Here is a 27,592-nt window from a genome sequence, read left to right on the forward strand (position 1 = left end):
AAGTAATGAAATAAATTGATCCCTTCTCTAGGTTCCTACAAATCTTTGATTGTAACACGGTATGGTATATATCATACAGAGACTCATACACTTGTTTCCCACAGAACAGTATGTTCCCTGACAGCAGAAACCTATTAATCTACATACATAATAGGCTCTAATTTAAAACGTATTTAACTAACCTCAGTATATGATATGATTTATAATAGCTGTACTGTAAATTCTTAATCATCTTTTTATTTGTACATTTTTCATTTTTGGTTGCAAATTTTATGAGTCTTAGAAGATATATGATCATTAATAAACTAGGAGGCTATCTTAGATTGTGATGAACAGAATAATAACTGTAGTTACTGATTGACTACCACCAAAACTCATAAGTTCTACTTTAATATACTGAGTTTCAACAAAAATCAAGAATTAAAAAAGTGAGAATTTCTCTCCCTACCTCACCCATACATAAAATTAATATGCCTTGTAAAGGGTTTAGTTCTTATAGAAGGGGAGAATAAAAGAACTACACATTTTCAATGTAAATTGCTAAAAAAGCACTTTTAATTGGAGCAATCACTACCCTTGGGATTATTTTTATTTCTTAGAAGACTACATAGTTTATATAATTTAGTGGCAGGTAGAGAAAAAAATAAAATTCTTCACAGCCAAGAAAAAAAACAGAACATTTACTGAGTTTTTCTCGTCACAAAATACTGAGTAGCAAAACACTAACATGAGTTATTCTAACATATAGAATGTTTATGTTCATAACATAAAACATAAAGAATACAGAGTTTCCATTACAACAGAAATCTAACAACATAAAACATATGTTCAAATTAAGGAGTGTAAATGTTTAAAAATAATCTATCTTCATTTAACCCAAAATTCAGGTGATATCGCAGTTGAATAAAAAGAAAATCCCATTTAAAAAAAGTTATTTACTATTCTTATTGCTGCTTTTCTTTGGGGCCCTTTGTCTCCCACTGTGTGTTTCCAACAAAATGTGTTGTAATATTTGCCCCTTTTCTTAATCACCACATTATTCCATATTGGAATTAGGATAGTAGTATTAGTTGTCCAAATATTTTAAAATTAAAAGTTGAAAAGGGCTTTGGATACTTTCACAGTTAGTAGGAATGTCCTGCCAAGATTGTAAGTTCAAATTTCCAAAATTACAAAACTTAAAAAATCAAATCAAAACAAACAGAAATAAGAAAAAAAAATTTTGGAAAAAAGGCTCATGTGATACTCCTTCCTTCCTACCCCTAAATCCTGTTTACACACTCAGTAGCCTTTGAACTAGGCTTATCTGGACTGAAGCAATTCCAAAGTCAGTTTTTTATTTTAAAATTAAATGTATATAGTGACTCAGTAAATGGTAAGAGCACTTCATCACTTTTACCAACAAGGACCTGTACCTTTTCCTTTGTTTTCAAATAGAAGCAATAAGGTTAAAAAGCAGAGAATGGATACACTTTTATTTGCTACCACTGCTCTTATTTAAAAGACAAAAATATTTTAAGGCCACCATAGACTTGATATAACATCTTTATATCAACACAGCTTACAATGAAAATCGTGACCCCTACACATTAAAAATGCAACACTGCTAAGGATTTTAGGATTATGAGCTATTCAAAATACTGGCTTAAAGCTGCAGAAACCACATGCCAGGAAAGCAAACTAGAATTCCAATGTGATGATCTGTTTCTAAACACTGTTGCGTGAGTGTGAAGAGAGCGGTATATACTGACCCCTTGCCCTTTTCAAACACCACTATGACTTCCTGTTTATCATTTCAAATGTCACAAGTTGAGTACAGAAGGATATTAAATCAGGGCATCTTGCTTTGCCTTCAGAGGCAATAAAAGTTCTCCCTTAAAGAAAACTGAATTAGAAGTTAACCGCTCTTAGAGCACCGGCTAAGCTGGCTATAAAATGGAGAGCCTATTCATTCTTCTGTTTCTGATAATTAACATTAAAACCAACAAACAAAACATATTACCCTAAGTTGAAAATTTTTATTGAGGGTCTTTAAAGTTACCCTAAAGGTTTAAAGAAATTCTTTATTACTTGATTTCTATAATGCATTAGAGAAAAATACTCTAAATTAAAAGTACAGATATATAAAAGAGAATTATAGGTTATATAGTGCTGATCTTGAAGCTATAAAAGACCATAATGTGGGTATGCTCAATGAGTATGGGGAAGCAAACAAGAAAGAGAAACATTATGCCTCTTCCATACTTGGAACAGTGTTTGCAGCTTTTAGGTTTCAGACGAAAGGAAGAAAATATGAATGTGGAAACAATTTCAGACTTTTGGGCTTTAAATATACTTTAACAGAAAGAAATAGGACAGGGAAGGGGAAGGAGGAGAGAAGGCATGCTTAGGATCACATGAGCAAGAACAAAACCCTTTCTAATTCTATCAGCACAGTTCTGCAAAGTATTCTAGACCACAGAAGAACAACAACTTGAAAAATTCATCAATAATTAGGATCTAATAAATGAGCTTACACTTTAAAAATAATATTGCTAATTTTGAAAACAAGAACAACAATATCAACATAAACACCTAATTCATCACTCTGTTCTCTTGAAATAGTCTCTTCACTTGGTTTCCTAGATACCATACTCTCTTGGTTCTCTTTGTCTGCCTACACTTTCTCAGTCTCTTTTACTTATTCCATCTCTCTAAGACCTAAATTTACAGTGTCAGTGTCGTGGGTGCTCAGTCCTCTTTTTCAGCTATTTACAATTACTTTTAACTTTCGCTACTTCCATTTCTGGGTATAACAGACTAAGGTACTAACAGATAATATGATTAACCCTTCCTCCAAAAAACAAAATAAAGCAAAACATGAAACCTGGACACAGTACAAAAAAACCTACCTGAAGGTAAAGTAGAGTAAATGAAAGAAGACAGGCTCTGATGTAGAGTCTAAACAAACTAGGGTCAAGATGGGAAGCTATATAAATAAGACATCATCTCTTCAGAGTGCAACCTAAGACTAACTGCAGTCTGCATGGTTCAGGAGCAGTGGCTGAGGAACACATGGAACAGTGAAGCCTGGGTACATTATCCACTTAGAGAGCAGGGGAAACCCAGCAGGGAAAGAACCACACAAGGAATCCCTAAACTTAAATAACTCATCCAAGGAACAGACTCAAAGCATCTCACTAAAAGGCAAAAGATCTGAACTGAGGCTAGAGGTGGTGTCCAAGAAACACTGAAATTAAAGCCTATTCCAAAAGTTAACTAATAAAGCCACCACTCACTGGAGAAAAATAACCAAACACAGAATCTCTGCTTAATCTTCATAATGTCCAGAGCACAATTCAAAATCACCCAGCATATGGGAATTCCCTGGCAGTCCAGTGGTTAGGATTCAGTGTTTCCAGTGCAGGGGGCACAGGTTTGATCTCTAGTTGAGGAATAATTAAGATCCCGCATGCTGCGCAGCATGGCCCCAAACAAAAAAACAAACAAAATTACCCAGCAGATGAAGAACCAAGAAAAAGAAATATCTTTTCTTCTCCACAAGCACAAATGGCTATTATCACTATCCTCCATGATATTAAAAAAAAAAAATTCCTCTCAATGGATTAAAATCTTATCAGAGAAATAAAAAATCCCAGCAGAGAAACAGAAACAATAAAAAACTGTTAACTGATTGAGGCAAAGAACATCAGTCACTGGGTGAAAAGACCACAGGATATTCACATAGTCTCAAAGTTATCATCTCACAGATTACTTAACAAATGCAAACAGAAAAAGGTAACTTTAAAAGGGAGGAATCGGGCAGACAACATCTAAACCAAGTAACTGGAACTCACCATTACCAGTAAAGGGACAAACATGTATGTGATACAATGTATTATTACTGTACTGTAACATTACAATTTTTCTATAGGTTTGAAATATATTCCAAAAAGTTAGAGGGAAATACAAACAAAAGGAAAAAATGCCAAAAGGCATACTATTATAAATCAGAGAGGGGAAGAATTAAAACAGCTGTCTTGGGATCTATTCATGTCCCTTACCAGGAAGAAACTGAGGGAAAAGTAGGTGATGGAGTTTAATCTACTTGTTAATATGCTGATAACTGGTTCTCCTGGTAATTATGCTAATGATTTTTGTTAGGAGGAAAGTCCTTATCTAATGAATGCTCTCAGTGGGATGTCCTGTTGTTAAGGATGCTTACAGTAAACTAACCCGGAATCTATGAATTTATGAGGGATAGCACATTGGAGAATATCATGTAAGCTACACAACCTTGGGGTACAGAATGCATAAGTTTCAAAATCTAAATGCTCGCTGCTATTAGGTAATACCTAAACTTCCTCATTTAAAGATCTCATCTACTCTGTGCCAGAAAATACATGTCTGATGCAGAAAGGAAGGACCTATGGAATCATGGAGAGTCCTAAATCTCTCCTATGTTCACCTATGCCTTCTGATTGCATCTATCTTTGAAACTATTAGTAAAGCTGGATTCTAGGTAAGATCTCTAATATATGAGTCTGAGTTGATGATATGATTCTTTGGACTGGCTTACAAATAAAAGATGAAACTATCAAAAATAATTACAATCTTAGAACAATAGTATTAATACTATTACTTTAGTAGAATAAGTGAATTAAATGTTAATTTGACACAAATAATTAACACAGTATACTTTCAGGACAAATAAGGCATCTTTTACCCTGTGGCAAATTTCTTTTTAAGCATTCATAATGGAAAAAACTGAACAAAATCATAGTATGTGAAATTACAGAGAAAAATCTCAATAAATTTTTGAAAAGCATATATAACCTGAAATACCATAAAATTCTAATTAATATATGACTATATATGACAAACATGTAACCAAGGGGTGTGTGCAGTCTAGAACACGTCTAAATATGTCCTTTAAGTTAAGACTTTGCCTACTTTAGAGTTGTGAAGTTCAAATGATATGATATAGAGTCGACCCTTGAACAAAATGGGTTTGAACTGCATGAGTCCACATACACGAGGATTTTTTTCAAGAGTAAATACAATAGTACTACACAATCCAAGGTTGGTTGAATCTGCAGATGCAGAACCACAGATACTGAGGTCCCACACTAATTTATACCCAACTATTACCCAGATTTTCAACTGTACAGAGGGTCAGAGCCCCAAACCCCATGTGTTCAAGGGTCACCTGTAGTTATATTATTTTGATAATGTATTACTTTACTTTATTTTATATAATGCTTCTAAAGATCATAATCTACACCATTTTCCTATCTGTGATCCACTAATGACAACCATTTAGAAACAGGCCATGATGGAGCATGAGATAAGGCAATCCTAACAGCTGATAAAGCTCAAAGGATGCTTTTAATAATAGAGAGTAGAAGATGTAAAAATAGAAAAAAAAATGCAACAAAAGGTGAAAGAGGTTTAAAATAGAGAAGTAAAAGGTAGCAGGCAGAGCAAGATCTCACATGATATACAACTTATCACTGCATAGGAATATTCAGCATAAGGAAAATTAATGGCCTCAGAGAGGACAAAGTAAAAAAAAACAAAGAAGAGGTAACTGGGTATATTTAGCTGTAAGGAATTAAAGAATCTGAAAACTTGTTACACATCTTTGGGCCTTTTTTTCCTAGTGGGCAAGTTTCACGCTTATTATATTACTTAATCCAATCTTTAAGAAAGTAGAGACTAGATATATTTCAGAAGTTCTCATCTTAATGAAGCAGCACCGTGAAATAGCTAACAGTATCAGCTTTATAATTAGTTACAGTTAGTTCACCACCTAACAACCATTTGACTTTGTACAAGCTGCTGAACTTCTCTAAGCCTCGGTTTCCTATTCTGTAAGATAGGGATAATAATATCTATTTCATGAGATAGTGAATATAAAACATACAATACAGTGCCTGGCACGTAGTAAATAATAAAAGCTAGTTATATTACCTTTATTGTTGAGAAAAAGATTTCTTGGACATTTTGATTAATTTCACTGTATGCTTTAATTTTACCATCTCTTTCTCTAGCTAAATAACTTAGGGATCTGTAAAAGTCAATAAGCTACTTTAATATCCAAAGAAAAAGGAACTGTTTCAAAAGGCAGGGTATATACTAGTATCAAAGTTAAAAGTGTGAATACTATTAGAAAAGGTAGCAAAGATTTCTTTCACATTTATATATTACAGTCTATAAAACTGGAATCTTTCATTTTATAGTATCATAAAGATCGGGCCATTTTTTTTCCCTTGGCCAGAAAAAACAAACTCCCATTTCTAAAAATATATCAGGTTTTCTTCTTAAGGAAGTCTTCTTGCAACAAAATACCCTATTATCATATAAAGCAAGTATAGGACAGTATGTCATGAACAAGACTAAAAATGTAATGGTATATAAGCCAAGGAAAAAATTCATTTGGAAAAATAAGTAAGAAGAGGTTTTTCTCCAAATTTAATTGAGACTGTGAGCTTTCTGTTTTGTGACTATTTCTTTGATACTCCCTTGTACACAATAAACACTCCCTTAAGAAATTACAAATGACCTTTCAATTTAAAAAAGTGCTTTATGTACTTGCTTCTTTTAGAAAAGTAGACCAATTTTGTAAAAGAACCAACGGATGAAGAATGAAATTTGACATGTAAGGAAAGCAAACATATAGACTTACTCTTTTTCTGGTTTTTATACTTAGATTTAATCCAGTTTTTAAATACCATTACAAAAGGAGTTGAAGGCAGAGTATCCAAATAAACCATGCTAACCACTGACAATAACTCAAGGAATATATATACTATTAATTTTATGAATTCAAGGACTATACCAGGCTAGGAATTTTAGCTTTATATGAGGCAACAGTTCCATAGTGGTCTTTTATAAACACAAGGAAAAACAGAAACAAAACAAACAAAAACAATGATCATGACATAGTAATCTTGTAAACCTATGAACTTTAATTATCACTGAGTCTGATTTTCTACTGCTGATGAGGTTTAAGAATTACAGAAAATAAGTTTCACATATAGATAAAATAGGACAACTTTTCTTTCTAATTAACTAAATTAAATTCATTATTGAGAGTTATGGAAGGGAAGTATTTTAAAGATTAATGAATACCTTTTCTTCCCAAACTCCTGATATACTGTACATAGGCTTATTATATTATAAGCCATCCTTTCCATGGTAAAATAAAATCAGCAATTATATGGTAGCTCAAAGCCTCTGAATAATTTAGGACTACAAAAATGACTATTCAGAAGAAATTACAGGGAAAAATTTAGGTAAGGAATGTAATTTAGTAAGGAGCTTGGTTAAGAGAAAGTGAAAAACAACGGCATAAACCATAACTTCCTACCTTAGTGTTATCCTCAAAAACAAAAATCTCTAAATATTTTATTTCTCACAGGAATTTTATGGAAAAAAAAGAAAAAGTCTAAATGATGAGTAATACAAAGTGATACAAATAATAATTAAGAGTCAAATACAGAGTATTTTGAATGAATGACTGGACAACAAGGGTATTAAAACTTATGAGATATCAAATGGATTCCATGAATTTTACAGTCCTGTGAAAATAAACTTTAAAACCCCCCACAAAAACCATACCTCAAACCAAAGAATCATGTCCTACATCGGTTTCTATTCAGATTAACTATGATAACTCTGTCTTATAGAACACTTTATCATCCTTCAAAAGGAAAAAATTGTGAGAAGCTTTGATAATCTAACACAATTAAAATATTGTTAGAGATTTCTCTTGCTCTTTTATCTATCTCAAAACTTAGAAGTTCTACCAAAATGTAATAGTCAAACATACATGCAAAATGACCCTGCAATTAAGGTAATTGCTGGTACCAAATGTTGTTTTTCAGTACTGCAATAAAACAGTCTCCCAGACATTTAATAGTATGTCATTTGGTAAATGAAAGTTTCCACAAAGTAAGAACAGAGAGAAGACCTAAAAATTATGCTAGTGAAGAGTTTGGCTGAAATAAAACAAAAATATGGATCATTTTGGTCCAATACTAATTTTATTTCAAGTTACTACAGAGCTGAATAAAATGCTGACACCACCACACAAAAATTTATTGAGTTGGCAATAGGCAAAGCATGATGTCAGCCACCAATATCACCATCCACATTACCAAACAGCATGAACTTAACTTAGATTTGATCTTAACTTAGACTTCATGCCTAAAGTTACAGTAAAAATAAAAATCTTAGGTATGAAGCATTATTAAACATAGATGAGTTTAGTTTGGCATAGTTTTGACTCAAATTAGTCTAGTACTTTAAGAACTTCAGTAAAAAACATAGAATAATGCAAACAAACATATTACAATTTTCTAAACATGCTACATTCTTCACCAAACAGACCCACACAAATAAGTCTTGGTCAACTCACAATTATATTCAAATAAGTAACACCAAACACACACAGAATGCAGGCTGACAGGAGACATGGAAACACACATATATACACATCCACACAATTTCTTACCTTCATGGCATGAATTTCTTCGAGCAATCGTTGTGCTCGTCTTTGGTTTTTCAACAGTGCATCTTCGGTACCCCTGCAAAAGACACATTATAATATGTGGCCAGAAAAACCATTTATTTTAGACTAGTATCATAATGAAAAGTCTCTCCATTTCTTTTAGAAGAGCTTAATAACTCTCTAAGTAACAAACATTCTGTTATCCTGCACTGCCCTCTCCCGCATCCGACACATACCCCAATTCCATCAACAAACCCAAGCTTTTGGCAAAAATAAGCACTGTCCAGGTATTATATTATGACTATTACCACTGATAGACAGTTTGCCTTCTAATTCCTTAATGGGAAAGCCAAATAATACTTTCTAATCAATTGATTAATAGCACATTGTATTTCATGTAATTTTTATAAGCTACAGTTAAGTTTCATAAGCTACAAGGTTGGATATAATTTTATTAAATGAAAACTGTTCTCTGGAATTAAATAAATACATAAAGATGTTAAATACACGATTATATCAGAGAGAATGGCTATCTTATGAAACATTTACAAAAGAAAAAACAAGAAATTAATCAGAAACAAAACACATTTGAAGACTTTGTAAGTACTCATGCTTAAAGCATAAGAACTATAAATAACATACTTTTTCTCTAATACTAGTGATACCAAAAATACAAAACATTATTTTTTCAAAAATATTAAATGGGACTGCCGGGTCCCGGGATCCAGGGACGGCTCCCCCGGAGAGCGCTCGGCGCGCCTCAGGCTGCGGCGTCACGCCGGCCTCTGCCGCTGCAGGCCCGCCCCGCACTCCGTGACCCTCCCTACCCTCCGGCCTGGATGAGCCAGAGCCTCCGAATCAGCGGCTCCTTTAACCCCGTCCTGTCTGAGCAAAGAACAGACGCCCTCCGGCGACCTACACGCACAGGCGGGGCCAAATCCAAAGCTGAGCCCCTGGGAACTGTGAGAACAAAGAAGAGAAAGGGAAATCTCTCCCAGCAGCCTCAGGAGCAGCGGATTAAAGCTCCACAATCAACTTGATATACCCTGCATCTGTGGAATACCTGAATAGACAACGAATCATCCCAAATTAAGGAGCCCTGTGGATGAAAGGCTCTTGGTGCTGCAGCCAGGACTCAGTGCTGTGCCTCTGAGGTGGGAGAGCCAACTTCAGGACACTGGTCCACAAGAGGCCTCCCAGCTGCACATAATATCAAACAGCAAAAATCTCCGAGAGATCTCCATCTCAACGCCAGCACCCAGCTTCACTCAACGACCAGCAAGCTACAGTGCTGGACATCCTATGCCAAACAACTAGCAAGACAGGAACACAACCCCATCCATTAGCAGAGAGGCTGCCCAAAATCATAATAAGTCTACAGACACCCCAAAACACACCACCAGACGTGGACCTGCCCACCAGAAAGACAAGATCCAGCCTCATCCACCAGAACACAGGCACTAGTACTCTCCACCAGGAAGCCTACACAACCCACTGAACCAACCTTAGCCACTGGGGACAGACACAAAAAACAACAGGAACTACGAACCTTCAGCCTGCAAAAAAGGAGACCCCAAACACAGTAAGATAAGCAAAATGAAAAGACAGAAAAACACACAGCAGATGAAGGAGCAAGATAAAAACGCACCAGACCTAACAAATGAAGAGGAAATAGGCAGTCTACCTGAAAAAGAATTCAGAATAATGATAGTAAGGTTGATCCGAAATCTTGGAGATAGAATGGACAATAGAATGGACAAATTGCAAGAATCAGTTAACAGGGACCTAGAAGAACTAAAGATGAAACAAGCAACGATGAACAACACAATAAATGAAATTAAAAGTACTCTAGATGGGATCAATAGCAGAATAACTGAGGCAGAAGAACGGATAAGTGACCTGGAAGATAAAATAGTGGAAATAACTACTGCAGAGCAGAATAAAGAAAAAAGAATGAAAAGAACTGAGGACAGTCTCAGAGACCTCTGGGACAACATTAAACGCACCAACATTCGAATTATAGGGGTTCCAGAAGAAGAAGAGAAAAAGAAAGGGACTGAGAAAATATTTGAAGAGATTATAGTTGAAAACTTCCCTAATATGGGAAAGGAAATAGTTAATCAAGTCCAGGAAGCACAGAGAGTCCCATACAGGATAAATACAAGGAGAAATACGCCAAGACACATATTAATCAAACTGTCAAAAATTAAATACAAAGAAAACATATTAAAAGCAGCAAGGGAAAAACAACAAATAACACACAAGGGAATCCCCATAAGGTTAACAGCTGATCTTTCAGCAGAAACTCTGCAAGCCAGAAGGGAGTGGCAGGACATATTGAAAGTGTTGAAGGAGAAAAACCTGCAACCAAGATTACTCTACCCAGCAAGGATCTCATTCAGATTTGATGGAGAAATTAAAACCTTTACAGACAAGCAAAAGCTGAGAGAGTTCAGCACCACCAAACCAGCTCTACAACAACTGCTAAAGGAACTTCTCTAGGCAAGAAACACAAAAGAAGGAAAGGACCTACAATAACGAACCCAAAACAATTAAGAAAATGGGAATAGGAACACACATATCGATAATTACCTTAAATGTAAATGGACTAAATGCTCCCACCAAAAGACACAGATTGGCTGAATAGACACAAAAACAAGACCCATATATTTGCTGTCTACAAGAGACCCACTTCAGACCTAGAGACACATACAGACTGAAAGTAAGGGGATGGAAAAAGGTATTTCATGCAAATGGAAACCAAAAGAAAGCTGGAGTAGCAATTCTCATATCAGACAAAATAGACTTTAAAACAAAGACTATTAGAAGAGACAAAGAAGGACACTACATAATGATCAAGGGATCGATCCAAGAGGAAGATATAACAATTGTAAATATTTATGCACCCAACATAGGTGCACCTCAATACATAAGGCAAATACTAACAGCCATAAAAGGGGAAATCGACAGTAACACATTCATAGTAGGGGACTTTAACACCCCACTTTCACCAATGGACAGATCATCCAAAATGAAAATAAATAAGGAAACACAAGCTTTAAATGATACATTAAACAAGATGGAGTTAATTGATATTTATAGGACATTCCATCCAAAAACAACAGAATACACATTTTTCTCAAGTGCTCATGGAACATTCTCCAGGATAGATCATATCTTGGGTCACAAATCAAGCCTTGGTAAATTTAAGAAAATTGAAATTGTATCAAGTATCTTTTCTGACCACAACGCCATGAGACTAGATATCAATTACAGGAAAAGATCTGTAAAAAATACAAACACATGGAGGCTAAACAATACACTACTTAATAATGAAGTGATCACTGAAGAAATCAAAGAGGAAATCAAAAAATACTTAGAAACAAATGACAATGGAGACACAACGACCCAAAACCTGTGGGATGCAGCAAAAGCAGTTCTAAGGGGGAAGTTTATAGCAATACAAGCCCACCTTAAGAAGCAGGAAACATCTCGAATAAATAACCTAACCTTGCACCTCAAGCAATTAGAGAAAGAAGAACAAAAAAACCCCAAAGCTAGCAGAAGGAAAGAAATCATAAAAATCAGATCAGAAATAAATGAAAAAGAAATGAAGGAAACAATAGCAAAGATCAATAAAACTAAAAGCTGGTTCTTTGAGAAGATAAACAAAATAGATAAACCACTAGCCAGACTCATCAAGAAAAAAAGGGAGAAGACTCAAATCAATAGAATTAGAAATGAAAAAGGAGAGGTAACAACTGACACTGAAGAAATAAAAGAGATCATGAGAGATTACTACAAGCAACTCTATGCCAACAAAATGGACAATCTGGAAGAAATGGACAAATTCTTAGAAATGCACAACCTGCCAAGACTGAATCAGGAAGAAATAGAAAATATGAACAGACCAATCACAAGCACTGAAATTGAAACTGTGATTAAAAATCTTCCAACAAAGAAAAGCCCAGGACCAGATGGCTTCACAGGCGAATTCTATCAAACATTTAGAGAAGAGCTAACACCTATCCTTCTCAAACTCTTCCAAAATATAGCAGAGGGAGGAACACTCCCAAACTCCTTCTACGAGGCCACCATCACCTTGATACCAAAACCAGACAAGGATGTCACAAAGAAAGAAAACTACAGGCCAATATCACTGATGAACATAGATGCAAAAATCCTCAACAAAATACTAGCAAACAGAATCCAACAGCACATTAAAAAGATCATACACCATGATCAAGTGGGGTTTATTCCAGGAATGCAAGGATTCTTCAATATACGCAAATCTATCAATGTGATAAACCATATTAACAAATTGAAGGAGAAAAACCATATGATCATCTCAATAGATGCAGAGAAAGCTTTTGACAAAATTCAACACCCATTTATGATAAAAACCCTACAGAAAGTAGGCATAGAGGGAACTTTCCTCAACATAATAAAGGCCATATATGACAAGCCCACAGCAAACATCATCCTCAATGGTGAAAAACTGAAAGCATTTCCACTAAGATCAGGAACAAGACAAGGTTGCCCACTCTCACCACTCTTATTCAACATAGTTTTGGAAGTTTTAGCCACAGCAATCAGAGAAGAAAAGGAAATAAAAGGAATCCAAATCGGAAAAGAAGAAGTAAAGCTGTCACTGTTTGCAGATGACATGATCCTATACATAGAGAACCCTAAAGATGCTACCAGAAAACTACTAGAGCTAATCAATGAATTTGGTAAAGTGGCAGGATACAAAATTAATGCACAGAAATCTCTGGCATTCCTATATACTAATGATGAAAAATCTGAAAGTGAAATCAAGAAAACACTCCCATTTACCATTGCAACAAAAAGAATAAAATATCTAGGAATAAACCTACCTAAGGAGACAAAAGATCTGTATGCAGAAAATTATAAGACACTGATGAAAGAAATTAAAGATGATACAAATAGATGGAGAGATATACCATGTTCTTGGATTGGAAGAATCAACATTGTGAAAATGACTCTACTACCCAAAGCAATCTATAGATTCAATGCAATCCCTATCAAACTACCACTGGCATTTTTCACAGAACTAGAACAAAAAATTTTGCAATTTGTATGGAAACACAAAAGACCCCGAATAGCCAAAGCAATCTTGAGAACGAAAGAAGGAACTGGAGGAATCAGGCTCCCAGACTTCAGACTATACTACAAAGCTACAGTTATCAAGACGGTATGGTACTGGCACAAAAACAGAAAGACAGATCAATGGAACAGGATAGAAAGCCCAGAGATAAACCCACGCACATATGGTCACCTTATCTTTGACAAAGGAGGCAGAAATGTACAGTGGAGAAAGGACAGCCTATTCAATAAGTGGTGCTGGGAAAACTGGACAGCTACATGTAAAAGTATGAGATTAGATCACTCCCTAACACCATACACAAAAATAAGCTCAAAATGGATTAAAGACCTAAATGTAAGGGCAGAAACTATCAAACTCTTAGAGGAAAACATAGGCAGAACACTCTATGACATAAATCACAGCAAGATCCTTTCTGACCCACCTCCTAGAGTAATGGAAATAAAAACAAAAATAAACAAATGGGACCTAATGAAACTTAAAACCTTTTGCGCAGCAAAGGAAACCATAAAGAAGACCAAAAGACAACCCTCAGAATGGGAGAAAATATTTGCAAATGAAGCAACGGACAAAGGATTAATCTCCAAAATTTATAAGCAGCTCATGCAGCTTAATAACAAAAAAACAAACAACCCAATCCAAAAATGGGCAGAAGACTTAAATAGACATTTCTCCAAAGAAGATATACAGAGTGTCAACAAACACATGAAAGAATGCTCAACATCACTAATCATTAGAGAAATGCAAATCAAAACTACAATGAGATATCATCTCACACCAGTCAGAATGGCCATCATCAAAAAATCTAGAAACAATAAATGCTGGAGAGGGTGTGGAGAAAAGGGAACCCTCTTACACTGTTGGTGGGAATGTAAATTGATACAGCCACTGTGGAGAACAGTATGGAGGTTCCTTAAAAAGCTACAAATAGAACTACCATATGACCCAGCAATCCCACTACTGGGCATATACCCTGAGAAAACCATAATTCAAAAAGAGTCATGTACCAAAATGTTCATTGCAGCTCTATTTACAATAGCCCAGAGATGGAAACAACCTAAGTGTCCATCATCGGATGAATGGATAAAGAAGATGTGGCACATATATACAATGGAATATTACTCAGCCATAAAAAGAGACGAAATTGAGCTATTTGTAATGAGGTGGATAGACCTAGAGTCTGTCATACAGAGTGAAGTAAGTCAGAAAGAGAGAGACAAATACCGTATGCTAACACATATATATGGAATTTAAAAAAAAAAATGTCATGAAAAACCTAGGGGTGAAACAGGAATAAAGACACAGACTTACTAGAGAATGGACTTGAGGCTATGGGGAGGGGGAAGGGTAAACGGTGACAAAGCGATAAAGAGGCATGGACATATATACACTACCAAAAGTAAGGTAGTTAGTTAGTGGGAAGCAGCCACATAGCACAGGGAGATCAGCTCGGTGCTTTGTGACCGCCTGGAGGGGTGGGATAGGGAGGGTGGGAGGGAGGGAGACGCAAGCGGGAAGAGATATGGGAATATATGTATATATATAACTGATTCATTTTGTTGTGAAGCTGAAACTAACATACCATTGTAAAGCAATTATACTCCAATAAGGATGTTTAAAAAAAAAATACTTTAGTATAAATAAAAAAAAAAAATATTAAATGGAACACAATGTTTTGATAAACACTTGCAAAAGGTCCTAAAGATTTCAACTTAATTATCAATTCAAGGAATAAGGTGATATGAAATCTTTATAACTGATTAAAGGTATCACTTGATTTGTTAAACTATATCAACATCTTAAAAAAATGACTACTAATAACATAAAATACATGAATAACCCCAAAGGATTTTCACTTTGAAAAAGCCACAAGAAGAGTTTTGAGAAAACAGAATTTATCATATATTTTAATTGAATATGGTCCAAACTATGTAAGGACATGCTGACAGAGCACATTTTCTCTCACTCAGATCCCATCTACATATAAAACAAAGTGCTGTATGAGTAAGACATTTAATTACTCCTCTAGGTCCTACCCTCAAAGTTTGTAAATACTGAATAAAGACAACTTTTGACATTTTATTAGTCATAGGACCATGACTTTAAATGACTAACTTTTTTGACTTCAGTCTGCCAACACTCCTGACAAGTTTTCGGATAACCAAAACTCGGATTCTCTTCACTTCTTTTCTCATCTTCACAACCTTCAAGGAATAAAGCCAAAATTAGAGAGATTCTTAATTCAAGAAGAAACATACCTTATTTTGAGTATCAATATTATAGAATAAGTCTACCACTTTAATCAAAGCTTTATTTAACTATATTCAAAGTTTGATGAAATCAAACTTCTTCCATAAACAGTGAAGGAATAAGAAATCAACATTCTAAATATGCGTCTGAGGATTTAGGAGAAACAACTTATTAAAAAAAAAAAATCACAGCATTCCCAGTGGCTAGTATTTTAAATTACACTTATATCTTGTTGGGCTTGGAACATAATAAATTGTGAGCTCCCTGACATCAGAGACCACCACATTTATCTTTGAATCCTTGTGGTTTAAAACAAAGCTTCACCCGTAATTGTAGGAATTTAATTTACTGAATGGGCATTTGTATTAACAAAAGCAAATGCATGAAAGTGACTTTATTTTACTTGTTTTTAGCACACCCCTTTTATTTATATTCAGTAACAAATTATTTCAAGCATAACTCAAAAAACACAAGGGCACACACGCAGGTGCGCGCACACACACACACACACACACACACACACACACACACACACTTTAAATCGCCCCATTACAGAACAATGCTGAGGTCTAAGAACAAAAAAACAGAATTATTGGCCAAGAGATAGAAATATTCCAATGATAAAGAACCACATGTTATAATAGTACTTAGTGCAATGGGATGCTATTGAGTTTATCTTTTATCTATCACTGTTACGAGGCATACATCTTATAATTCCTCCTGTAATATCCTTCACCCCTCCTCCACTTCAGGAACTATATGAAATTCAGTTCAGAGATAATCGCTCCGGTGAAACCTTCAATGACTTCTTCAGTTAGATAACCATTCCATCCTTGGAGTTCCCACTATACCTGTAGGTAGCACCTACCACTGTACTGTCACTAACTGCTCATGAGGCTGTCTTTTTCTACTGTCTAAAATCTCCTGAAGGGTAGGGGCCTTGCAATATTTACATGTTTTCTGTGCCTGGCAAGAGTTCTTAGCACACATAATCCTCAAATTCCTCTTGCCAAAATAACAGTATCAACATCATTCTGTTTTTACAAGGCTCTTGTATTTAGCTGTTACCTCTTACCCTTCATTAATATCTTTCACCCCCTTATCATTGACAATATTGGCAACCAACTTACAATTTCTCTCCACCCTAAGTTTTGCCATTATTCTGGGTGATGTAGGTGTCTACTTGAATAACCCACCCGAATATTATATCCTCACTTCTTGACTTCCTCCTTTCTAATGACCTAATCTATCCTATCATAGCCACCCACTTCCATGGTCACACGTAGTTCTAGTCATTGCTCATAACTATTCCATTTCTAAAACCATCAATTCAAATACTCTGCACTGAGATCACAACTTCTTTCAGCTTGCTTGTTCAACCCCACCCACCATAATGGTCTTCAAGTTTACTGGAACCACTAGTTCACTGACCCCTATACATTCTCTCAAATGATTAGTCCTTTTCTTTTTAATTTTCCTTCTCTTATCCAGTTTAGGTACATAATCAACACTTGCCAATACCTTAAACTCATCCCTCTGGTTAGCAATCCCTCTAGTGAACCCTGGATAAAAACAACATTCTGAGTTCTTTTATCACAGTACCCCAAGAGCCAGGAAATATCTGAGGCATTCTATCTACTAGATATTCATCATAACTAACCTCAAATGGGTCCTTACACTTCCTAGCAATCCTATTATACATATATATTTTGGTCAATTCACTTTATAATGACTATTTTAAATCTGTGTCTGCTTTCCTAAAACATCTAACCTTTCTCTTCTCTTTTTCAATTTCATGGAGAAGATAAACATCAGATGGGAAACATCGTCTTTCTACTACTATGAATGTAAATTTACTTGCATCACCCATCCTCCTCTATTAATAAAGTTACAATATAAGAAGTATCCCTGAACTTCTCTGAGGTTAATCTTTTAACTGTATTTTGGATCCCATCCTCTTCTGCCTTCCTATAACCCTTACTACAAACTATCCATTTACTCTAGCATTGTCAATCTCTTAAATGGATGTTTTCCACTAATCTTTAATCATGTTTGAGTCATTTTCATTAAAGAAAAGACAAACAAAACGTCTCAGTACAAAGTTCACTAGAAGCACCCTCTCTCAACTGCCCCAGAGTCAAGCTTTTGGAGATGTTCAAACTCACCATCTCCTTATCTGCATGCCACATAAAAATTCCCATCAGTCTACTAAAAGCTGTCAAAATGATTTCTAGAAGTCACCAATGATGTCTACAAGTCCCTGAATCCAACAAGAATTTTTCAGACTTCATTTTGCTTGAAGTCTCAGCAGCATTTGATACTGTTGAACACTTTCTCCTTCTTGAAATACTCTCCTTTTGGTTTCCGTAACAGAATACTATCCTGGTTTTCCTGCTTTTTCTCTAGCTACTTCACTTTGGTCTTCTATGAAGGCACATCCACCTCTAATCAGTCTTGAACTGATTAGGCCAGCTCTTCTTTTCAAGATATACTTTTTAGCCCTAAGTGATCTTATGTGTGTATACAGTTTTAATTTGCCACCTAAACAAAGATGACTTGAAAATTCCTACCTTTACATGAGATCTCCACTTTAGCTCCAGACCTAAATGTGTAACTACCTACTTGACATTTCAAGTATGCTTAAAAAATCACCTCCAACTCACACCTGAACCCACGTTCTTCACTCCCAACTGGATCCCTTTTTTGGTGTTTCATATTTAAGGGAATAGAACAATCCTTTCAGTTATACACCTAGGCTCATTATAGGTAGCTTTCTTTTCTAAATCCCTCACAATGAATCTATTATCAAGTCCTGATAATTTTATTTCCTAATTACCTCTCAAATTGTACCATTTTTCTTCTATCTTGACTTCTTGGCTCTCTTGGCTGAGTTACTGGCAACTGTTTTCTCAATGTCCATTCCTGCCCTTCTCCAATCAGGTACCCACAACTCAATCAGAATACATTTTTTAACACTTAGATCCAATTGCTCTTAGAATGGCCACATGGGCCATCTTTTACTCCATCCTCACCATGCTTATAACTACCACCAAATCTTTACACCTGCTGTTTTCTCTGACAGGACTGCTTTCTCTCCATGTTAGCTTAACATCTTATCTTTCTGATTTTGGCCCAACTGTCATTTCTCAATAAAGTGTCTCCTGGCCTCCCTCAGGGGTCAAAAAGTGCTTCTAGAATTATCATGACACTTACTTTAAGTTTAATATTTTACTTTTAATCTGATTATGCTTAATGTGTCTTTCTCCCACTAGGTTATAAACTCCACGAAGGTCAAATACCTGGTTTTATTCAACATTGCATCTTAACACCCAGCATAGTAGATGGCATACAATAAGTGTGTTCAATAAATATTTGTTAAGCAAATGACCAGAAAGGGAGCAATACTCACTTGTTCATTCACTGTTTCAAGAGTAATATAATAACAGAATGTAGAGTAATCAGATTTCCACTAGATATGTTAACCTCTTTGAAATTTGTTTCAAAGTTAGATCTACTTAGGAAAACAATCATACTTGCATAAACAAAAGCCATTTAGACAAGGTTTAAGTGGAAAAATGAATTGCTACATTTCATAAGCGGCATAATAGGGGGTTATGATACATTTTTTGAAAGTTAAGTCATTCATAAAATAAATAGCAAGTAATAAATTATGCATTAAAATATAGTAACAAATATTTCTAATTGCTGTAACCTGTAGGTGCATGACATGATTATATACTATTTGCTAACTGCTCTTAACCAAACTTGATTAACAAATTGCAGTGGGCAGTACTGGTCCTCAGTTACATTTCAATCTTGGGAAAGCTAGACTCCAATTTTAAAATTCCAATTTAAGAAGTACTATGTTTGTCATTACTGCGTAAGGGAATTCTGAAAAGCAAAGGGAATGCTTCATGTATTTAGTTTCATGCCAATGCCAAAAAATGCTTTTCTAGCTTATTAACTTTTCCAGTATTTGTTAAGCTTAATATACTAAAAAAAATAAGTATATTCACTTCATGTAAAAATGAAACTATTACTTTTATTTTCCTCACACTGCCTGCCCCAAACACCTAGCTTTCTCCAAGCATTTAAATTTATTTTTGTAAAACTGACAAACAGCTACCAGTAGCCTTTTAGTTAGGATTTAAAAGGTTGCCAATTCATTTGTTACCCAGGAATTATGAAGCTGGTTGACAGATAACCCAGATGTCAACAAATAGGCCTAAAAGACTCAGTATTGCCAGAAAGCCAATGTACTGCTTAAGGACAACATGCTTTGGTGAATTCTTCAACCAAAAGCAAATAGAACTGTCATTGTTAGAAATGTGAAAAGAGTATAATATTGTTCAGGAGGAAAAGAAGGAAAGAGAAATAAAGTAAGCAAGGACAAAACAGGCAGAATAATGAAATGTGCTGAAAGAGAAGAGACAAAATGAAAAAGAAGTGGAAGGGAAGAGTTTGAAGTCAAAAATAGAAGGACAAAACTCTGTAGGTCATCATTAGCAAGACTGATAAGCCCAAGCTGAGTGCTTCCAAGCTGCAAAAGAATGCATTTAATAATCTATAAGAGGACAAGAAAAAGAGGTAAGACACACACATCCACACCCACACAAAATACATGCACTGAAAATGAGGTGTTGCCTAAAACCTAGGCATAGAGATGCCCTCAGTTAACCTGGCGAAATCTGAACACAGTAATGCAACCTGGATCAACTCTTAGGTAGACAGTACAAAAATACAATCATAAATAAATAAAAAGCTAATATACCTGACTGGGAAAAGAACATGTGAACATATGGGCAAGAGTCAACTTAAAACACAGGAAAGGGAACCACAAAGAGCAAAAGCTGGCAGTGTCTGAATCAAGAAGATTCCAAAGAAAGGTTCCCCAGCTCAAAGACCTGGGAACTCCAATTTGTACTGGAATAACTCAATTATGGGGACAGATGTATCACAGCCCAACACTGAATCATGCACCTGAAACCCTTTTTGTGGCTCTGTATTTCAAGTAGCTCATGTGGATCAGTAGACAGGAAAAGAATGTGTCTTACAATGTGAGCATTAGTAGCCACATTAGATATATTTCTCAATAAACTAGTTTTGTTATGTATATGGTCTCTTAAAAGTTTATGGTTGATATGAATTTGCTTTTGAGAGAATACTTTTTTGAGAATACTTTTGGGATGCCAACAATAGCAAGTTTCTGATCTACAAAGCTGAGAGCAAACTTTGGTTCACAGACAAAAGTAAACGTAAATGTTACCTTGAAATGAGTCGTAGTTGGCTATCTGCTAGCCAGTCAATTAGTCAACCTCTTTTGGTAATGTACTAACTTTGCTACACATATGAATTAACTTATAACAAAAACCCATGGTTATTAGAAAACAATTATTCTAAGAGCTAGTTGCTCTAGAGAAGCCTGCAGTGCTAAGAAAAATCTGAGTGTATCTCTGTTTCTTAGAATATATTAAAACTTCTGCTTATTCATTACCCACCTGTCAGACTGGCAAATACAAAACAATATGACAACACATTTTGTTTGTGAGACTGTGAGGAAACAGGCACTCTCATACATTGCTGGTAGGAATGCAAATTGGTATACTCCTTCTGGAGGAAACTCTGGCAACACCTAACAAAAATTCTACTTCTAGAAATCTGTCCAGAAGACATACCTCCAGCTATAGCAAAAGGCTATGCACAAGACTATTCAATGCAGCATTTTTACAAAATGTTGCATAAGAGATAAAATATTGCATATAAATAAAGCATAAGCAATGTACCATTTTAGATCAATGCAGGAAATCTGCATGTATTATGGATAAACACTGCTGAAAAAAATAACTTTTTGAACTATACATATGATACTGCATTTATCCAGTATGATACCACACATGCAAAGTGTAAAAATATACAACACAATACTATACACTGGGTATGAATATGAAAATTATAAAAAATACATATGAGAAAACACACTGAATGAGTAATACTTCTAAGGTGGAAAAGAAGCTGGGTGGAATTAATCATTACAATATGGCAAAATATTGACACTTGCTAAATACAGAAAACAGATTATAAGGACATTTGTTTTATCATTTTCCATATGTTTGAACTATTTCATAGTTAACAATATTAATTACAGGTTTATACAGAGGACTTCTAATTTGGCCATTTGGATGATAATTTACTACTGAATTATACTTTTTATTTCTGATGAGCAACAATTTTAAAATTCTAGAGTGCTTGGTGATTATCTACAACTTGAGCATATGCTGCCACCTAGCAAAACTTCCCAGAATTGTTTAACAACCAAACAGAAAATGGTTCTCTTCTGAAGGATGGACCCTAGTTTACTACTTCAGTAAAGAATTATTAAAAAGTATCACATATTTAATTATGAAACTGGAGCTTTGCAACTTCAGAAGCATGTACAAACACAATTCTTGACATTCTTATCTTTTACAAATAAGTAAAGGCAAATTATTTTGTTCTCTGGCATTTTAGTTTCTACCTTTACTATCTTGCAGGACATGGAAAGCAATTTTCTAATGAGCTCCTTAATAATTTGCTATCAAGAATAAAATAATGTCAGTTTCATACAGAAGCCTTTGGCCCTACTGTGGAATTAGAGTACCAGATTAGAATGTTTCACCGCCTAATTCTGATTTTATATATCACTGCTGCCTAAAGAAACAAATGACTGAAGGAAACCCAGCTCTAGTTTTCCAAATTCTTTACTCATTAAATGCTTACTGTTGTTTTCAATTGTGCATCCCTTCTCTGGTTCTAATGGAAAGGGAGAAAAAAGTCTTCATTTAGCAGATTTCTCCCCCTCATCTTAACATAAGGTGATTCAAGTTGAGTTAGCCATACTTTTACCTGCCCAGCAAGTATATGGTACTTATTATACACAAGGTACTATGTTAAACATTAGGGAAGCTGCTATAATAAATCAATTAAATATTCTCTCTTCAAAGTCCACATGAGTGCTTGTGAAGATAAAATATGCAATAAATAATCATAAGATAAAGTAAAAAGTAATACTTTATTTTTAAAAAAAGTAAAGGTAGAATTTTACATTATTTCAGAAGAATACATGTATTTTAAGAAACTAGAGCCAGGAAGTGTGTTATAAATGTCAGCCTTTAGCCCTGGAAAATTATTTAAAAAAACAGAATTAGAGCTGAAGACATTGAAAGTTAGCATAATATAATAGTTGTGTCTGCAAGCTGGCTTTTATCTTCACAAAAGACATTTTGGGAAATTAAATATACTGTAAATTAGCTGGCCACATAACTTTTTAAAAGAAAAGACTATAATTAAAAATTATGGAAAAAGGATTCCAATCAAATTAATCACAGATATGAGTACCAATATTCCAAAGATAATACCAGAGATTTACAAATTTTTGCAAATGTGATAAAACCTATGAAATATTTCGCCCTCCCCCAGAGACAGGCTAAATACAACAAATTACACATAATTTCAGGCAGTTATACGATCCCTGAAATTCATTCCTGAATCTCAGTTAAGGAGACCTAATTTAAGTTATTAAGGATCATAAAAATGATGCCTCAAGTTTCTCATTTAACAGACAGGCACTGAGGATATGATGGTGAGCGAAAATTTAGTCAGGTTGAGGGCATAAGAAATCTCTCTCACATTCACATGCCCCACACATTAAGCAATTCTTACACATGCTAAAAAGAAGTAAATAGTGCTACAAAAGCTTACAAAAGGAGTAAATGAAAGTCAAGAAGCATTTCCCTGAGAAAGTGACTAAGTAGAAGTATAAAATGTACTGAGAGGAAAAGGAGCTGTGGGTAAAAGGAACAGCAAGTGCAAAAGATCTGGAGAAGGCTATGCTAGATAGTGGAGGAAAGCCAGTGTGGCTGAAGTACACAGCCTGAGGGCGGTGAGGGTAGTGGTATAACAGTGGAGACTGGCTTTGTGTAGATTCGTCTTGACCAAAAGCAACAGGAAGCCACCAAATCAGTTCTAAGCAAGGAAACACATGATTAGATTTGTTTTGAAGAGAGCACTCCAGCTATACTAGAGAGATGAGATGAGAAAACAAGTCAAAGTAGCTGGGAGGCTAGGATAGTAGTTCTGCTGGGAGATATAACTTGGACTAAGATGGGGCGATGATGGAAAAGTAATGGAAAGATAGATAACAGTGAATTTAAACTCTTTTTCATATATATTTCTTCCATGAAGAAGTTTTAATTCATTTCTTTTACCAATTTTCTATGAGATGACTTTTCTTAAGTTCCATGAGCTATTTTATAGTAATACATTAGCCATTTATCTGTCATATTAGCTGTATTTTTTTTCTAATTGGTTGTCCCGTTTTTCCCCCTTTGTTTTTCAATTTTTATGTAAACAACTGTTTTTCCCTTAGTAGTGTTTCTCCTATTAATTTTAAATTATAACACTTTTTTTCCACCATCTCCACTTTCTTCTATCCTTTTTTTCCTACCTTCATATTAGAACATGTAAGGTTTACTTCAGTGTGGGATGTACAAACTTCCTAATTGGATAAGTTCATTCAATCATCCAGCAAACAGTTACAGACCACATATGTTGCAGGTGACAGACATACACACCAAAAGAGAGAAACAGGTAAACAAGTGTTTTCAGAGTAGAAAGCATCCTGGTTGCATAAAGAATAGACACCTAGCCCAGACTGCGGTGAATTAGCGAAGACTTCCTAAAGGCCAAATTTTAACTGTTTTGAAGAGGCCTGGAAACTAAGTGGAAAAAGAAAGAGCCTTAAGTGAAGACTGGGGTAAATGACTGTCACCACTCCTTTCACAGTAATTTCGAAATTGAACAGGAAGTTCACTAGTATTTCCAGTGAATTTCCAAGGACATCACTCCGATTAAGATCTTTTATACCTCCTAGGGAATCTAATGGAAAAATAAACCACCAAATGCTTTCTATAACTAGCACAAGCTTAACATATGTTTATCAATATAAACACCTTCAAGAGTTCTCCTCTTCGGTATACCCTGTTCTCCACTGTCAAGCGAAACCCAGACTTACTAACCTGGTAATAAGGCAATAATACATTTCAGCTTTATTTCCTACTTTATCCCACAAGTTCTCATCAGTAGAGAGTTATCTACTACTATATAATCCAAGGGGATTCCCACTCCCATTCTTTCCTCACTTATACTGGTCCCTCTGGTTAGAACACCTTCTTTCTCCATCATTGAATTCCTGAATGCAATCCTGTGTAGGACCCTTAAAGACCAAGAACAAGTATACTCATTTCACCTTGCCCTCTTTGGAAACTTTTCTGCACTACGTAACTTTTTTCTGTGAGCATTATCCTGTATCATTGATGAACGGTGCTTAACCTTTCCTACCTCAGAACAGGTTGCTTACAGAACTGTGTAATATGAACAGTGGCTTGCTCACAGCAAACTCATATATCCACTGAATAAAAATGGCAAATAATTTCCTTTGCTGTAGTTGTGAGGTCCTCATTTGATTCCCGCTTTTCCAGCTTACTTTAAGTCTTTGATGACTATGACTTCCTTGAATAGAAGCAGAAACTAGAAAGGAGAAAATGACAGAAATGGTAACCTGGTGACATGTAATGGTGGAGGTGATGAGGGCAAACGTCTGATGAGACTGGATTTAAGAGAAAAGGAGAGATGAAAACTTGTGGACAGCAAGTATTAAAGTTTTGCTGTAAATGGAAGCACAGAAATAGGACAGTAGCGGAAAGAAGAAATGAGGTACTGAGCGAGCGTACATCCTTATAAATGATATGGTCTCATTCAAGATGAACAATTTCTTAGGAAAAGCTACAGCTCTCAATCTCTCCCTTTCATTTTCTGCAGTCAACAAAAGGCAGGAAATATATACTAAGAGTTTACTGTCAGGCACTGTGCAAACACTACATACTCCAGTTAATTTAATTCTCACTCCAGCCTTGTTGGGAAAGGTACTATCATGAGCTTCGTTTTACAGATGGACACTGAATAAAGAGATTAAATGATCTTCCCAAAGTACCACAAATAAAAACTCATGAGGACTGAGGGCTAGAGACACTTCACCTAGAAACCAGGGGGTAGGAGGGTGGGGGTGGGGAGTTACGGTTGTCAGTCTCTGAGTTCCGGAAAACTCACCTGACTCCCGCCTCGCCCAGGCCCCTCAAAATGACGCAGCAAAGCTGTTCTGAGGGCCCTAAAGGTCAGTCCCACAGGTTTCTAGACCCCGGTGCTCACCTCGTTATTGAGGTTCAAAGTCTCCGGCTGGTCCATGGTAGCTCTAAGAAGTTCCCCGGCTGCCCGCACGTGAACTGCATCGGCCGGAACGCGGGTGCGTTGCCACGCCCCTCCAACGGCGGCCTCGTTGGCCCAAAATTCATCCGCCGACTGCTTCAGCCGAAGCGCGAGTGAAAGGTACACCGACTCTGAGGTGAAGGACGGAAGTGACGAATAACAACTTCCTGCGTGGGGTGCTCCCCGTCTGATTTGCGCGTTCCTATGGAAACTAGGTAGGGGCCGGTGGCAAAGAGTGCGCTCCAGAAGCAGTTGCCTTGTTTAGAAGTTTTTCAAGATGCTAATTTTCTTATATTCGTTCGCAGAGTGGGTCCAGCTGTGTAAGGACCTTGTTTTTCGTGTCTCAATGGGAGTGAAAGCCTTTATGAAATGATCAGTTGAGCGACCAGTTTTGCTCCGAATTTTTATCTAGCGTTTGTGAAGATTTTTGCGCTTCTAACAAACACATCTGTTAGATTCAGCTTTTTTACCAGCCTCACTTTATAGCTCAAGCATGGACATATTTTTCTGCACACTGTAAGAAGATATAATGAGCTTATAAAACAGAACCAGGATGCACATTTCATGCTGCCTGTGAGATTGGCTGTTTTGAAGTATTAGGCTGCGTGTAGAGGACACATGAGGGACTGAGTCGGAGTTAAATAACATATTAATAGTTAACACCTGGTAGTATAGAGCTTTAAAATGGGTCAAGTGCTGGGACAAACACTTTGCGTGAATTATCTCCAAAATAGTCAAATCCAATGAGATAGGAAATATTATTCTTATTTTACAGGTTTGGAAACTAACTTTCGAGGGGCCAAGTGTCTTGTCAAGAGTTGCCCAGCTGGAGCCGACCACTGCTACAGGATTCCAGGGCTGGTTACATAATCTAAGGGGCCCAGTGCAAAATGAAAATGCAGGACCCCCCCCATTCAAAAAGTAGGAAAAAGTTTCTTCTTTTCTTCCGTGGTGTCTTTTGACCTGTCATGTGCTTTCTATTTGGTATTTAGTGTGATGCTCCCTCAAGCACAGGGATGCCATGGGGCTAGTGCACATCTTCACAGGTGCCTGGGACCCATGCTTGAGGACTCAGGGAGGAGTGCCTGTACTGGACCAAGATGGCAGTAGTTGCTGGGCAGAGACAGGGAAGTAGGAAGCCAGAGAACCCAAATGGAAGTATGTAGCAGGTAAGACCACACTTGACCTGAGACTAAGCCGTTGACATATGTTTCATTGTCCCACTGGATTTCACTTTTTACAATACTCAAATTCACAGATAAACTTATTAAGTATTTCAAGACTGTGTGGAAAGTAAATTTAAGCCAGGCCCACTTCTGACCTTCTGTCCAGGAAGACAGTCCTGTGTAGGGCCAATGCTCTTGACTCCTGATTCTGTACTCAATTTACAATAACTCAGTCTTGTGTTTGGATTGGTATTCTTC

At 36.0% G+C, this 27,592-nt stretch overlaps 1 protein-coding gene across 1 annotated transcript in view; it reads right to left on the reverse strand.

The window, feature by feature from the left end:
• The window catches only part of SRFBP1 (serum response factor binding protein 1), a 67,400-nt gene extending 41,219 nt beyond the window's left edge, over positions 1 to 26,181 (reverse strand). The window contains exons 1-3 of the mRNA XM_082836302.1: positions 26,112 to 26,181; positions 15,735 to 15,823; positions 8,498 to 8,570 (exon numbers count right to left, since the gene is read on the reverse strand). Of these exons, the coding sequence (XP_082692428.1) occupies positions 8,498 to 8,570; positions 15,735 to 15,823; positions 26,112 to 26,147 (198 nt within the window). The 5' untranslated portion in view covers positions 26,148 to 26,181. The remainder of the gene's footprint in view (positions 1 to 8,497; positions 8,571 to 15,734; positions 15,824 to 26,111) is intronic.
• Positions 26,182 to 27,592: the final 1,411 nt, after the last annotated feature.

Source organism: Leucopleurus acutus, assembly GCF_964270905.1.
Source record: "Leucopleurus acutus genome assembly, chromosome: 3".
Lineage (NCBI taxonomy): Eukaryota > Metazoa > Chordata > Mammalia > Artiodactyla > Delphinidae > Leucopleurus > Leucopleurus acutus.